The following is a 16,774-nucleotide window of genomic DNA, read 5'->3' as shown; positions in this document are numbered from 1 at the left end:
ATTTTTAAAAAAACAGAACTACCTTATGATTCAGCAATTGCACTATTAGGTATTTACCCAAAGGATACAAAAATACTGATTTAAAGGGATACATGCACCCTGATGTTCATAGCAGCATTATTTACAATAGCCAATATATGGAAGCAGCCCAGAGTCCATTAAATGATGAATGGTTAAAGAGGTGGTACGTGTGTGTGTATTATACATATGTGTATATAGCAGAATATTATTCAGCCATAAAAAAAGAATGAAATCTTACCATTTGCAATGATGTGGATGGAGCTACAGAGTATTATGCTAAGTGAAATAAGTCAGTCAGAGAAAGGCAAATACCATATGGTTTCACTCAGAGGTCTAGTTTAATAAGCAAAAGAGATGACCATAGAAGAAAAAAAAAAGAAAAAGGGAGAGCCAAAGCATAAAACAGACTCTTAACTACAGAGAACAAACCAACATGTTGGAAGAGAGGCGGGTGGGGGATGGGCTAATGGGTGATGGGCATTAAGGAGGGCATTTGTTGTGATGAGCACTGGGTGTTGTATGTAAGTGATAAATCACTAAGCTCTACTCCTGAAACTAATTACACTGTATATTAACTAACTGGATTTGTAATAAATCTTGTAAACATAGAAAGGAGATAAGAGAAACAGGAATAAAGATGGAAATGAAGGTATGAGACTTCTGAAAGAAGGCAACATCTATAGCAAAAGGAAAATGAACTGAGAAGTAAAAAAACCTGGGTCCAAATTCTGTTCTATTGACATTTTTACTTTTCTTTCTATTTTTTTTATTAGAGACCCAGAGAGAGAGAGAGAGAGAGAGAGAGAGAGAGACGGAGAGAAAGGGAGGCAGAGACACAGGCAGAGGGAGAAGCAGGCTCCCTGTGGGGAGCCGGACGTGGGACTGGATCCCAGGGCTCCAGGATCACGCCCTGGGCCTAACGCAGTACCAAACCGCTAAGCCACCGGGGCTGCCCTTTTTTTTTTTAAAGATTTATTTTTACTTTTCTAAGTTTTAGTTTTTCTTTTTTAGAAAACAGACTATAGGTACCTCGCATGGCTGTTATCAACAGTAAATAAGAATATGTGCTTGCCATGATAAATGTCAAATACATGTTGGTTCCTTTCCTCTTCCACAACAGGGTAAAAAATGTAGAGAAACTTAACAACTTTATTAGATACAGCACTCATACTTCTGTATTCTTCCAACCCCTGTCAATAAACGAAGATGTCTCCAATGACTTCTATTTGCTAAGTTCCAGGCTAAGTGCTGTTGGCATAAGAAACAAACTAGATGTGGCTTCTATGGCTCCCATAATTCAGTATTCCTGAAAGATTCCTTATTCCTACTCCAGATGATTAATTCCTATTTAGATTAAGCATCAAGTGCATAAATGATTAAAGTGTTAAAAAGTTTAACAGAGTTGTAAAGATTGCACTCTCAAGTTAGTTCTACTAGAAGGGGATGTATTAAAAACCCAACCTCCCAACCTTTCATTACAACTATTATTAATAACACATTAAAGAAATTAATATTATATGTTGATACTCCTGCTCCAGGAGATGGAGCTTAATCTTTCTTCCCCTTTAATGTGAACTAGATTTAGTGATGCGCTCTCAAAGAACAGAGTATGGGAAGTGAGAAATAGTAACTTCACAGTGAAGAAACCTTGCAGACATTACCTTAACAAGTGATCCAGGTTATGAAAAACAAGGAACAACTAAGAAACTGTCAGAAACCACAGGAAACTAGGGAAACTTAATGACTAAATGCAATATGATATCCTGGATTAGATCCTGGAACAGAAAAAGGACTTAAGTAGATAAATGATAAAATTCATATAAAGCCTGGAGTTTATTTAATAGTGGTGTACTAATGTTAATTTCCTAGTTCTGGCAAACATACCATAGTTGTGTAAGATGTTAACATGGGAAACTGGGTGGAGGATATATGGGAACTCTCTGTACCATGTTTGTAACGTTTCTATAAATCTAAACTTATTCCAAAAGAAAAATGTTTATTTTTATTTTTATTTTATTTTTATTTTTTAATTTTTATTTATTTATGATAGTCACAGAGAGAGAGAAAGAGAGGCAGAGACACAGGCGGAGGAAGAAGCAGGCTCCATGCACCGGGAGCCTGATGTGGGATTCAATCCGGGGTCTCCAGGATCGCGCCCTGGGCCAAAGGCAGGCGCCAAACCGCTGCGCCACACAGGGATCCCGAAAAATGTTTATTTTTAAAAAGGAATTAACTCTAGGGGCACCTCGGTGGCTCAGTGATTGTCTGCCTTTGGCTCAGGATGTGATCCCGGGGGCCTGGAATGAAGTCCTGCATCAGGCTTCCCCCAGGGAGCCTGCTTCTCCCTCTGCCTATGTCTCTGCCTATGTCTCTCATGAATAAATTAAAAAAAAAAAAAAAAAAACTTAAAGAAAAAAAGGAATTAACTCTAGCAGCTTTAATTCGGATTTTTAAATACAGATTTTTATAAGTATTCTTTAATCTCTTTTCTGAGATCCTGCGGTACAAACTGCAAAGCTGTCATTGTGTAAATGTCTTTTGATGAGGTTATTTTGTTTATTCTACTTTTCTCTGTATATTTTATTGTCTACTTGCAAAGTTTGAGGACACTTTTAATTGGTTTTCAAGGCTCTAACTGCTGTAGTAAACATGAGCAGAGTCCTTCCCAAAGAAAGATTTGCTAATTCGCAAATAACCAAATTCACTTACATAAACGGTGACACGACTATATTAAAGAAAATAAAATTCAGATAATGCTAATAAGTTTCTCAATCCATATTCAAGAATTATACACTGATAATGTTTTTTCTTCTAAATTACTGAATCTCTCAGGTCTTTTTTGTTTTTTTTTTTAAAGATTTTATACATTTATTCATGAGAGACAGAGAGAGAGAGAGAGAGAGAGAGAAAGAGAAAGAGACACAGGCAGAGAGAGAAGCAGGCTCCATGCAGGGAGGCCGATGCAAGACTCCAGGATCAGGTCCTGGGCCAAAGGCGGCGCTAAACCACTGAGCAACCCAGGCTGCCCTCTCAGGTCTTTATTTACATTGTCAGCACGTTTTAGCAATTGAAATGGTATTAGTATTTTCTTGGTATCTAAAAGAAAAGTTCTAAATAGCCAGACCTACTGGTTCATTTCTTTAAGAAAAACAGACTTTTGCTACTAATCCAAACCTGTTACAGTGTATTTTTTTTCCTTTTTAGTGAGCAAAAGTACCAAAGTGACCAAAACACATAGTTACATGGTGCTAATATGTACAGCCTGACAATTCTAAGAGAAAAACCACACACAATAAAAGTATCATAACAAAAAAAAAAAAAAAGTATCATAACAGATGAATATGGATCCTATCCGATATTTGCTCAGCACTGGTCTGTCCAATGTTTTTCTATGTTTGCTTTTCTGTGCTCTACCAGCAATATCTAATTTTCATCCTCGAAGTCGTTTGATTGGTCAAAGTCTATGCTAGATGTTATAGCAGCTTGAGGGGAGGGGTGGGGATGGGCTGGTGTTCTTTCTAGCCTAGCCACAGTCACCACTGGAACAAATATGAAGCATGTTAGAGAAAAGGAAGGGATCAATCAGTAAACTACTGGGTACTCATTGCAGGAAATAAATATTTACATCTGGAACACATCTCCATTGGAATTATGTTAATAATGACCCCACTGCCAGGACCACATTCCTTACCTCCAACCCCTTCAGCTAAATGGAGCATGTTTACATATCACTAGGTTAGGGATAAGATTTGACCCTGGCAGAACTGAAATCATAGACCAGAAAAACATTGTGTGATAGGGCATTTTTGTACTTTTAAAGGTGTCAGATGGACACAGGGCTCATCACCTAGCTAAAATGCAAGTGCTCAAAAAAAAAATAAAATAAAATAAAATAAAATGCAAGTGCTCAAGAAGAAGTACAAAAACTGCTATAGGAGAGTTGAATTTGAAGAAATTAAGTCTAAGAAGGATCAAAAAAGGTTGCAGGAGAAGGTAGCACTTAAGTGGGACGTTGAATGATTTTCACAAGACAGAAAGAAGGGGCATTTCAGAGAGAAAAAAGTACGTACAAATATAGGTGTGAAAGTGCACAAGAGGTATGAGAATGGGTGTGTATTTCAGTGTAGTAATGTTATGCACTGAATGTTTGTGTCCCCCTAAAATATGAATGTTGAAACCCTACTGCTCAGTGTGATGGTATTAGGAGATGGGACCTTTGGGAAGTAATTAGGATTAGATGAGGCCACGAGGATGGAGCCCTCATGAATGGAATTAGTGCCCTCATAAGGGTCACGAGAAAGTTTGCTTGTTCGTCCTGCTCTCTGCCATGTGAAGATACAAAGAGAGACCAGCAAGCTGTAACCTGGAGGAGGGTTTTCACAAGAACCTGACCATGCTAGTACAGTGATCTTGGACTACCAGCCTTCAGAAATAAATTTCTGTTGTTTATAAGCTACTCAGTCTATGCAATTTTTTTTTTAAATTTATTTATGATAGTCACACACACAGAGAGAGAGAGAGAGAGGCAGAGACACAGGCAGAGGGAGAAGCAGGCTCCATGCACCGGGAGCCCGACGTGGGATTCGATCCCGGGTCTCCAGGATCGCGCCCCGGGCCAAAGGCAGGCGCCAAACCGCTGCGCCACCCAGGGATCCCAGTCTATGCAATTTTTAAATTTTTTTATGTATATATTTATTTTGAGAAAGATAGTGTGGGCGGGGGGGTGGGGAGAGAATCTTAAGCAGACTCTACACCCAGTCCAGAGCCCAATGTGGGGCTTGATCTCACAACCCTGAGATCATGACCTGAGCCAAAATCAAGAGTCAGACACTTAATTGACTGACCCACCTAGATGTCCTATGCTATTTTTAAAATAGCAGCCTGAGGTAAGACAAGTAGGAATAAAGAAGATTTTAAAGAAGTAAGATTATCAAAGATGAGATCAGAAAGACTAGGGGCAGATCTAAAACAGCTTGAAAATCATCCTAAGGAATTTGGAATTTATTTGTGAGGCCACTGAGCTTTTGAGTACTATAGAAAAATGATTTAGTGTGTGCGTGTATGTGTGTGTGTGTGTGTGTGTGTGTGTGCGCGCGCGTATTTAGAACAGTTTTACGTTCACAGTAAAATTGAGCTGACGGTAGAGATTTCCAATATACTCCCTTTTTCCCACATACATAGCCTCCTCCATTATCAACATCCCCCACCAGAGTGATTCATTTGTTATGCTGGATAAACCTATAGTCATATATTATAATTAACCCAAATCTATAGTTTAAATTATAGTTAACTCTTGGTGGTATAGGTTTAAGTATGAGTTTAGGTAAATGCATAATGACATGTATCATCCACCATTATATTTTCACATAGAGTAGTTTCACTCCCTAACAGAGTTATCTTATTACTTAAACTTTAAAATAAAAGAATTAATGAAGACCCATAAAACTTCTCAATCAATACCAGGAAGATAGTTTTCATGTTAAAGAAAAGCCATAGGATCCCTGGGTGGCTCAGTGGGTTAGCACCTGCCTTTGGCCCAGGGCATGATCCTGGAGACCCAGGATCGAGTCCCATGTCAGGTTCCCTGCATGGAGCCTGCTTCTCCCTCTGCCTATGTCTCTGCCTCTCTCTCTGTGTCTCATGAATAAATAAATAAAATCTTAAGGAAAAGCCATGTAGGGGATCCCTGGGTGGCTCAGCGGTTTAGTGCCTGCCTTTGGCCCAGGGCACGATCCTGGGGTCCTGGAATCGAGTCCCACGTCAGGCTCCTGGCATGGAGCCTGCTTCTCCCTCTGCCTGTGTCTCTGCCTCTCTCTCTCTCTCTGTCTCTCTCTATGTCTATCATGAATAAATAAATAAATAAATCTTTTAAAAAAAGCCATGTATTTGATGAGAAATATATAGGAGCCTTCCTCCTTCTTTCCCATATATTTCAAATTGTTCAGAAAATATAATTTTGAATTAAGAAAAAAAGAAAAGCATGTCTTTACTAGGTCATCTACACAAAGATTTCATAGAAATGCTTGCACATTCAGCCTTTAGTTTTCTCTTTAACTACACTGCCCCTTAAAATATGTAGTATTCTCATCCTGAAGATATAGAGGAAGTTATGAAACCTCTAACAAAGATGAGAAAACTTGTTATAAGAGACATCTCATAAAATGATAATTTATAACCAAAAACTCTTCTAATTCTGAACCCCTCAGGGAAAGCAAAATAAACCTGTAAAAGGATATTTGCCTTCCTCTGAGAGAATCTACTACTGTTTGTATATATCAAATCACCACATTGTATACCTTAATATATACAATACAATATACACAATTTTTGTCAGTTATACTTCCATAAAGCTGGGGAGAAAATGAAAATCAGGTTGGATTAACCCTCTTCCAAATCAAATATATGTCACCTCTACCATCAATCTCCTCTTTGCCCTGTCAATTCCTCATCATCAACTGTTCACAATTTTCCTGTTCCTAGGATTTAAGCAAACCTTCTCTCAGTTAATGAAAGTCAGAGTTAAGTAAACACTCTCATTCCCATTTTAACATGTGAAACCTGATGCTTTTAGAATTCATGTGACACATTAAGGTCATATGACTAGTGGTGGGGATTAAGAGTAGGGGTCACAGTTTGGCTGACCCCTACTCTCAATCAATACTCATTACACTGAACCAGGATGATTATTTGAGGCAACTTTTTTTTTTTTTTTTAAGATTTTATTTATTTATTCTTGAGAGGCAGAGACACAGGCAGAGGGAGAAGCAGGCTCCATGAAGGGAGCCCGACGCGGGACTCGATCCCGGGTCTCCAGGATCACACCCTGGGCTGAAGGTGGCGCTAAACCGTTGAGCCACCCGGGCTGCCCTTGAGGCAACATTTTAAAGAAATTTCATTATAATTGAAGTGGTTGAATTATTTGCACAATACAATCATCAGTGATCAAGCCTGACATATGATTAGATATATTTTATAACTTAGCCTTCTCTTCCTGATCATAGGGATGACCCGGTTAAGGACATGGATATTTGCTTCATTTTATTTAGTTTCACTGGTATTATTTATGTATGTGTTTAACTCTGTTTTTTTAACTTATTTATTAATGAGAGATACAGAGAGAGGGGGGAGGCAGAGACACACAGGCAGAGGGAGAAGCAGGGTCCTTGCAGGGAGCCCAATGTGGGACTTGATCCCGGGACTCCAGGATCACACCCTGGGCTGAAGGCAGCGCTAAACCGCTGAGCCACCGGAGCTGCCCTTTAACTCTATTTTTGATCCAAACTGCCACTATATATCTTTCTGTAGTAGGTTCTCTAAGAGAAAAATGATTTAGAACTGTGTCCTAGAAAGCAAACTGTATGAAAAAAGACTGGAATTAAAAGATGAGGCATCTAGATCAGTCAGAAGGCTACCCCTCTCTTATTTGGGAGAGGCAAGTGCTTTAAGTCAGGCAGTGCCTCTGAAAAAACAAAGGAGGGGTGGATATCAGAAAAGGAAGTCAACAAGACTGGAGACTTAACTAGATCTAAAGACATGAGCAAGGAGAGAGTGATGTCAGTAAGGCAGGCAATGCTAGAGGAGAAACAGGGAAGATAATGAATTATCTTCAAACATGCTGACTTGGGAGCAGAAAGAAAGAGTAGCAAAGAATTGCCATTTTTCATCATAAACTTAGTTTTATATACTGTTTGAATTTTTAATCTATTTAATTTGATAAAAGAGAAATTCAAAGAAAAAAGTCAGGGTTCAGCACAGGAGAAGAAAAAAGGAATTATCCTAAATTGGATGTTAATACAGTATATGGCATCACGGACTTCAAAACATTTTGATTCTTCAAGTATATCATTCCCATGTTAAAACCCAAGAGAAGGATAAATTTTGGTACATTCATACAATGAAATTGTTTTTAAAAAGTTTTATTTATTTATTTATGAGAGACACAGAGAGAGAGGCAGACACATAGGCAGAGGGAGAAGCAGGTTCCCTGCAAGGAGCCCAATGTGGGACTCAATCCCAGGACCCTGGGATCACGGCCGGAGCCAAAGGTAGACGCTCAACCGCTGAAAAACCCAGGTGTCCCTCCTCTCATATTCTTAATCAAACTTATTAAACCTAGTATTTCACTAGAATGTACTCTAATTTTACCTCAAAAATGGTCACCTTAATGACAATTACATGCAGAAGCTGGTTTTTAGTTACAAAGCATGTATGAAATAAAAAATTATGCAGATAATTAACTAAAACATGGAAAGTTCAGAGTATTTTATATGAATCAATGAGTAGTATTACTTCCTTAATAACCTCTGTGTAAGCAATGAAAACCAATGGGCAATTCCTATCTCTTAGCTTTGATGAGAAAGATCAAGTTTACATTCGTGTGCCTTTGATTAAGAAGTGATCTTATCCCGGGGCTCCTGGGTGGCTCAGTCAATTAAGAGTCAACACTTGGTTTTGCCTCAGGTCATGATATCAGGGTCCTGAGATCAAGCTCCAAGTCAGGTCCCACACTCAGCGAGGAACCTGTTTGAGATTTTCCCTCTGCCTGTCCCCCTGCTCAAGTGCATACTCTCTCTAAATAAATAAAATCTTTTTTATTTTCTTTTAAAAAAGTAATCTTGTCCAAACTGGGAAGACCACTTCTGCAGTTGTGACTCTGCAGGTTAGAGAGGTAAATAGGAATAGAATAGAATGTGGTGAAATAAGCATATCAATTCTCATGTCCTACACATCAAGAAGGGCCAAAAACAAAACCTGAATTCTTGACAGGAATTGAAACATAGACCAGCAAAACATTTTGCAACAGAGATTCACTGTACTTTTACTATTAGAAGAATAAAGACACTGGAACATCCCAAGTAATGAGCGAATGACTCATGTGGAAAGCTTAATGCCCTTCAAAAATATATACATGTAAAAAAAATATATATATACATGTATATAACATATATAAATATTTATACATGTACATAAAATACATATTTACATGTACTTTTAATCTTAAAATGTTTTGAGATAACAAGTTTTCCTAAAACAAGGTCCTCAGATTGCTCACTTCCTAGGAAACAGGGCTAGCTCATTTACCTTCATCCCATTAAAATCAGGACACGCCACTGGCAATCCGGCCTCCTAAATTCCTACACTGAAACACTGAGCTGTGTGGCCGCGGGAAAATTACAGATTCCCTTCCAGCTCAAAGTGTGTGACTCTAAGATGTAGAAAGAAACCAAGAGCTTGATGATTCTCACAAGGTCTAGGATTCCCACAGCAAGACCAAGTAAGGCTTCCTGTAACCCATTCTTTCCATCCAGTGCCTCAACCATCATAACGTTGTAATTATTTTTTAAATGACCACAAATTACACAAAATACTTGATATCCTCCTCAAGAATATAATCGGTCCTGGGGGCAGCCTGGGTGGCTCAGCATTTTAGCGCCTGCCTTCGGCCCAGGGCATGACCCTGGAGACCCCAGATCGAGTCCCACGTCGGGCTCCCTGAATGGAGCCTGCTTCTCCCTCTGCCTGTGTTTCTGCCTCTCTCTCTGTGTGTCTCTCATGAATAAATAAATAAAGAAAACCATAGCTGGGGGCATCACAATGCCAGATTTCAGGTGTACTACAAAGCTGTGGTCATCAAGACAGTGTGGTACTGGCACAAAAACAGACACATAGATCAATGGAACAGAATAGAGAACCCAGAAGTGGACCCTGAACTTTATGGTTAACTAATATTCGACAAAGGAGGAAAGACTATCCATTGGAAGAAAGACAGTCTCTTCAATAAATGGTGCTGGGAAAATTGGGCATCCACATGCAGAAGAATGAAACTGGACCATTCTCTTACACCAGACACAAAGATAAACTCAAAATGGATGAACTGAAAATGGATGAAAAATCTAAATGTGAGACAAGATTCCATCAAAATCCGAGAGGAGAACACAGGCAACACACTTTTTGAACTTGGCCATAGTAACTTCTTGCAAGATACATCCATGAAGGCAAGAGAAACAAAAGCAAAAATGAACTATTGGGACTTCATCAAGATAAGAAGCTTTTGCACAGCAAAAGAAACAGGCAACAAAACTCAAAGACAACCTACAGAGTGGGAGAAGATATTTGCAAATGACATATCAGATAAAGGGCTAGTTTCCAAAATCTATAAAGAACTTATTAAACTCAACACCAAAGAAACAAACAATCCAATCATGAAATGGGCAAAAGACATGAAGAGAAATCTCACAGAGGAAGACATAGACATGGCCAACATGCACATGAGAAAATGCTCTGCATCACTTGCTATCAGGGAAATACAAATCAAAACCACAATGAGATCCCACCTCACACCAGTGAGAATGGGGACAAGTAACAAGGCAGGAAACCACAAATGTTGGAGAGGATGTGGAGAGAAGGGAACCCTCTTGCATTGTTGGTGGGAATGTGAACTGGTGCAGCCACTCTGGAAAACTGTGTGGAGGTTCCTCAAAGAGTTAAAAATAGACCTGCCCTGCGACCCAGCAATTGCACTGCTGGGGATTTACCCCAAAGATTCAGATGCAAGGAAACGCCGGGACACCTGCACCCCGATGTTTATAGCGGCAATATCCACAACAGCCAAACTGTGGAAGGAGCCTCGGTGTCCATCGAAAGATGAATGGATAAAGAAGATGTGGTCTATGTATACAATGGAATATTACTCAGCCGTTAGAAACGACAAATACCCACCATTTGCTTCGATGTGGAGGGGCCTGGAGGGTATTATGCTGAGTGAAATAAGTCAATTGGAGAAGGACAAACATATGGTCTCATTCATTCGGGGAATATAAAAAATAGTGAAAGGGAATAAAGGGGAAAGGAGAGAAAGTGAGTGGGAAATACCAGAAAGGGAGACAGAACATGAGAGACTCCTAATTCTGGGAAATGAACTAGGGGTGGTGGAAGGGGAGGAGGCCGGGCGGTGAGGGTGACTGGGTGACAGGCACTGAGAGGGGCACTTGATGGGATGAGCACTGGGTGTTATGCTATATGTTGGCAAATTGAATTCCAATAAAATTTAAAAATTAAAAATAAATAAATATATATATATATATAATTGGTCCTACCTGAAAAGCTAGAGCACACTAAGCAGTCATTGGTGACTGCTTCTCCCTTACCCTGCTAAAGATAATGGTAATTTTTTTTTTACATATTCCTACGGGAAAGTAATTACCAAGTGACTTTTACTCCTGAAAACATATTAGCTACTTGTAATCATTGCTCCTAAATAACGCACTTAAAGTGTCATCCTAAAACTGACTCCTGTGGGCAGTCCATTATGGGATTGGTTGACGTTTTGGCACCTACACCTTTTCACCGTTACTCATTCATTTCAAACCACCACTAATTTACTTTTCAAAAAGAAGGAAGGAAGGAAGGAAGGAAGGAAGGAAGGAAGGAAGGAAAGGAAAGAAGAAAGAAAGAAAGAAAGAAAGAAAGAAAGAAAGAAAGAAAGAGAAAGAAAGAAAGAAAGAGAAAGAAAGAAAGAAAGAAAGAAAGAAAGAAAAGAAAAAAAAAAAGTCTTAATCCATAGCAGTAAGGAATAGATTCCCTCAAAAGTGAAGCAGCATTGGGTCCTACCAATCAGAGGAACCTCTGCATTATTATTAAGGATTTAAAAAGTGGAAAAGAACACTCCTTTTTGTATTAAATAAAAAAAAACACATTATGACACGCAGCAGAAAACAAGAAAACCATGAGAACGTATGGGAAAATAATACAGCAGAAATACCCCCAAGATTTTGAGAAGTTGTCCTTGATGTGAAGACTAAGGGAGGAGGGGAGGGGGGGTATTTTCTTTTTTCTTTTCTTTCTTTCTTTTTTTTTTTTTACAATAATCTATCCATTTTTATAACAGATGGGAAAAGAATCTATAGGACTTAAATAGTTGATTAGTAAAACCTGTAGGGTATCCCTGCACCAAAAATCACAAAGATCTTGGGGATCCCTGGGTGGCGCAGCGGTTTGGCGCCTGCCTTCAGCCCAGGGCCTGATCCTGGAGACCCGGGATCGAATCCCACGTCGGGCTCCCGGAGCATGGAGCCTGCTTCTCCCTCTCTGCCATTCTCTCTCTCTCTCTGTGACTATCATAAATAAATAAAAATAATAAAAAAAAAAAAGACCCTAACGCCAGGGAAGACACGACGATAAGCACCGTTTTGTGAACCTCGGAACCCTCACGAGGGGAGCCTCCTCGGCGGACGATCCAAAGGCCGGCGGGTCACCGCGGCTCACCATACCGCCCCAGAATCCCCCTTGACAGAACCTCCAACAATCCCAACCGCGCTAAGCCTCCGGCGGTTGCCCCCCCCCCCCCCCCACGCGAACGCTCCGCGGCCCCACAGGATGCACCGGACTGTCCCTCTTCGAGCCCCTTACACGTAATCGCTACTCGCTGAGGAGTAGGAACCCGAGGAGCTGACCCGGTCTTCACGATCGCAATCCTCATCTTCTTGGGAAGACGGGTCTTCAGGGAACTCATCCGGGCTGCGACGCGAGCCACACGAAACCGGAGACGCCATCCTCAGGCGTGCAAGAGCTGCAAGCCGCGCGATTCAAACCTCGCAGGGGCGGCTCGCCGCGACCGACATGTTGTCTCCGCGAGGCGGGCGGGCGGCGGGGCGGGCGGGGAGGGGCCACGTGACCGCCCACCCTCGGCTGCAATTGGTGGCCGCTCGGGTTGCCAGGGCGACGAGGAAGCTTTCCTGGAGCGCGCGAGAACTACCGAAAGGGGCCAGCGAGGTGAAATTTCCAGGGGGGCGTCTCAGTCGGAAGAATTTAAGGGGTTGAAGCTTCACCGCGAAGGGTCTCCTAAGGCACTCTTGGAGCTGCATAATGTAGTAACAGCGGAGACCCACTGGGGTGGTGGTGGTGGTGGTTTCCCCCTTTTTTCTTACAGTTTGCACCTTACCCTGTGTTTCTATGCGCAACAGGTGCCCAAAGCCTTAGAGGCACTCAGCCTGGGGTTTTCTTGAGGTAAAGGTAAAATCTACAGGACTGAGGCAGCCCCGATGGCTCAGCGGCTTAGCGCCGCCTTCAGCCCAGGATGTGACCCTGGAGACCCTGGTTCGAGTCCCGCGTCGGGCTCCCTGCATGGGGCCTGCTTCTCGCTCTGTTTCTCTCCGCGTCTCCAATAAATAAATAAGAAATTAAAAAAAAAAAAAAAGGTTAACTCCTCTCTCCCTTTCCTCTGGGCCTCGGCCTCTTGTGCTGGGAAAGGGATGCTTTTGAGCAACGCCCTCTAGATGTTCACGTAAACGCGCTCCATTGTTTCTTTGCTTTTCATACTGTTTTGGCAACTGCAAACATTTTTTATAGTTTTCCCAAGCAGACATTCTAGAGTGCTTCAAATGGGTGGCAGTTGTGAAATCACCTGCAGGTTCGTTTTGCAGCGCGAACTTATGATTTGACAAAGTGTCCTCATCCCCGAGTTGGAAATGTACACTGATCGATTTTATCGGTGATTTACGAATACCTACATCAAGTATTTTTTTCCCTAAGTACAAAATGATTTGAGAGTCGGCCATTTCTCAAAGTACTTGTTCTATCCATACACTATGCTCAGTATTCACATACTGTGAAACAAATATCCTTATCCTAAAAGAAACTGAAGCATTAGTCATCTTCATGGTCAATCGACGACAAGGCAACAAAGAAAAATTGAACCTAAGTCATTAACTGCTAGATTATGTTTCCTCCTCGGGATTCAGGAATTCAACTATTATAGGCCTATTCTAAGAAAATAAAGGACGCAAAAAAATTCTGAAATTTGTGAAAGTGGAAGGAGGAAACAATCTAAATGTTCAACAGGGAAAAGTTAAATAATGACATGAAATATGAATATTATGCTAATACACATGTTTTCAAAGAGTTACACAGGGGGGATATACTCATGGTATAGTAAGTAAAAAAATGATATAATTATGATCTCAATGAATAGGTGCTGGAGATTCAACTTAAACTACATGGGTATTTTATGACATATAGTGGTAAGTATCATGAAACATGCAGAGTTCTAAGGAATACCCAAGGGAAAACAGACTGGGGTGTAGAGGGCCACAGCAAATTTCTTAGAGGAAGTCTAAACTTCTCTTGTTATTATGGAGTACCGCATTTCAAAAAGGGTAGTGGGAAATGAGTCCTGCCATGGCCCAAAGTGGTTATATACATGGAGAATTCTAAAGAACCTGAGCCATAGCAGGCTAATAGTATTTAAACTTTCAAGATGCAATTTAGTTCCATTTGTCTCATTAAACCATGTACATTTGAATATCCTAAGTTTTTTTGTTGTATAATTTCTAAATGTGCTTTTCTAAATATACCAGCTATTGAATATTCTTTTGCACTTTAATTCAAATTAATTTTTTAAAAAGATTTTTATTTATCCATGAAAGACACACAGAGGGAGAGGCGGAGACACAGGCAGAGGGAGAAGCAGGCTCCATTCAGGGAGCCCAATGTGGGACTCCATCCCAGGACTCTAGGATCATGACCTGGGCTGAAGGCGGTGCTAAACTGCTGAGCCACCCAGGGATCCTCTCAAATTTATAAATTTTTTTAAAAAGTTTTATTTAGGGATCCCTGGGTGGCGCAGTGGTTTGGCGCTTGCCTTTGGCCCAGGGCGCGATCCTGGAGACGGGGGATCGAATCCCACATTGGGCTCCCGGTGCATGGAGCCTGCTTCTCCCTCTGCCTATGTCTCTGCCTCCCTCTCTCTCTCTCTCTGTAACTATCATAAATAAATAAAAATTTTTAAAAAAGTTTTATTTATTTATTCATGAGAGACACACAGAGAGAGACAGAGACACAGGCTCCCTGTAGGGAGCCCGTGGGTGTCCATCCCAGGTCTCCAGGAGCAGGCCCTGGGCTGAAGGCACTAAACCGCTGAGCCACCCGGGCTGCCCTACAAAGTGGTTTTTATCTTATATAAGAGGTATAGAGCACAAGAGCTTATACCTGTTTATGTAAAATTATAATTTAAAAAAGTTGGGACACCTGGGTGGCTCAATGGTTGAGCGTCTGCCTTTCGCCCAGGGCGTGATCCTGGGGACCCAGGATCGAGTCCCACGTCGGGCTCCCTGCATGGAGCCTGCTTCTCCCTCTGCCTGTGTCTCTGCCTCTCTCTCTGTGTCTCTCATGAATAAATGAATAAAATCTTTAAAAAAAAAAAATAAAAATAAAAAAGTTTAAGTCATCCCTGGAAATTCATAACAGGGTTTTTTTCCCCCCTTAAAAAAGGTCTATATATCACTCAGATTGGAGAACTAGTTCATAAAGGGATAATGGGGGCAAAGGAGGTTCTTGCAGTGGCAAGAGAAGATGGCATCTAAGGCACAGATGGAGGGATACGACCTTGCTGATGTGACTTCCTTAAAACTGGTTCCTAAAGGAGGGCACAAGTGTGGATGATGCTGATTTGCCAGTTTTAGACAGGAAGCTGAGACACTCTCTATATAATGGTGTTTATTTTCTCAGGTAAATAGAAGTCAACCTTGCCAGCTGAAAAAGATAAAGGAAGTAATGGGGTTAGAAGTTTGAAGAGAATGGATCCAGGAAGGAAGGGAAACAAGTATTTTTATCAGCACTGAGACCCTCAAAAAATGTTTTAAAATCAGAGAAACAACATTATTTTTAAAAGTTGGAATCATTATATGTTTCACATTAAAACATACATACTTATTCTCACCACAATATCAAATGTTAAAAATTACTTAAGATTCCATTCCAAAATTAAAAATGCTTGCGGTACCTGGCTGGCTCAGTTGGGAAAACATGTGACTTTTGATCCCGGGGTTGTGAGTTAGAGCCCCACATCGGGTGTAGCGATTACATAAGTAAATAAACTTTTAAAAAATGCTTTAGGCAGCTATCTAATAAGTTGCACTTATTTTAAAAGCATCTTATTGGAAGTTTAAAAAAAGGACATTTAAATTTTTAACACAAAAACATATTCATATAAATGACACTCTGTAAATTAAGAAACAAAACAGGTGAACATAGAAGAAGGGAAGGAAAAATAAAATAAGATAAAAACAGAGAAGGAGGAAAATCATAAGAGACTCTTAATAATAGGAAACAAACTGAGGGTTGCTGGAGGGAAGGGGGGGAGATGGGTTAGTTGGAATTGAGTGATGGGCATTGATGAGGGAGGGCACTTGATGTCATGAGCACTGAGTGTTATATGGAGCTGATGAATCACTAAATTCTGCCTCTGAAGCTAATGATGAATCGCTGAATTCTGCCTTTGATGCTAATAACACACTATGCATTAACTAAATTGAATTTAAATAAAAATTTTAAAAAATAACAGTTTTTTCCTCTATAAACATCTAATAATTTCATACCTTGCTCATAAACCTTCAATGCCACCCCATCAGAGAATAAAGTCCAAACTGCGTAGTCTCTTAAAAAAAAAAAAAATCCAATTCTACAAACAATTGAGCACCAATGAGGAATTAGATGCCTTATTTCCTGCATTAATCAAGTTAATCAAAAGTGCCCAACCTGTCAGATCAAAAGATCCCCTGGGGTTCTTGTTAAACTGAGAGATTTTAAGGCCTTCCCCACTTCAACAGGATCAGAATCTCCAGGGAAGCTGGCCTGGAAATCTCAATTTTAAATAAGTGCCGCTGCCCCTCAGTGATCCCTAAAGTTAAGGTAAACTTGGGAAACACTCCCCTAAGCCTTCCCTCACTTCTAATATACCTGCGGGCCCACTGACCAT

General features: G+C 40.5%; 1 protein-coding gene across 3 annotated transcripts in view; it reads right to left on the bottom strand.

The window, feature by feature from the left end:
• Positions 1–12,643, bottom strand: part of INTU (inturned planar cell polarity protein) — an 84,624-nt gene extending 71,981 nt beyond the window's left edge. For all 3 annotated transcript variants that reach the window (XM_041757712.1, XM_041757714.1, XM_041757713.1), the window contains exon 1: positions 12,430–12,643. In XM_041757712.1, the coding sequence (XP_041613646.1) occupies positions 12,430–12,572 (143 nt within the window). In that variant the 5' untranslated portion in view covers positions 12,573–12,643. The remainder of the gene's footprint in view (positions 1–12,429) is intronic.
• Between the last annotated feature and the right edge of the window lie 4,131 nt (positions 12,644–16,774).

This window comes from Vulpes lagopus, chromosome 6, assembly GCF_018345385.1.
Source record: "Vulpes lagopus strain Blue_001 chromosome 6, ASM1834538v1, whole genome shotgun sequence".
Lineage (NCBI taxonomy): Eukaryota > Metazoa > Chordata > Mammalia > Carnivora > Canidae > Vulpes > Vulpes lagopus.
This window is presented reverse-complemented; position numbering and strand designations above follow the sequence as displayed.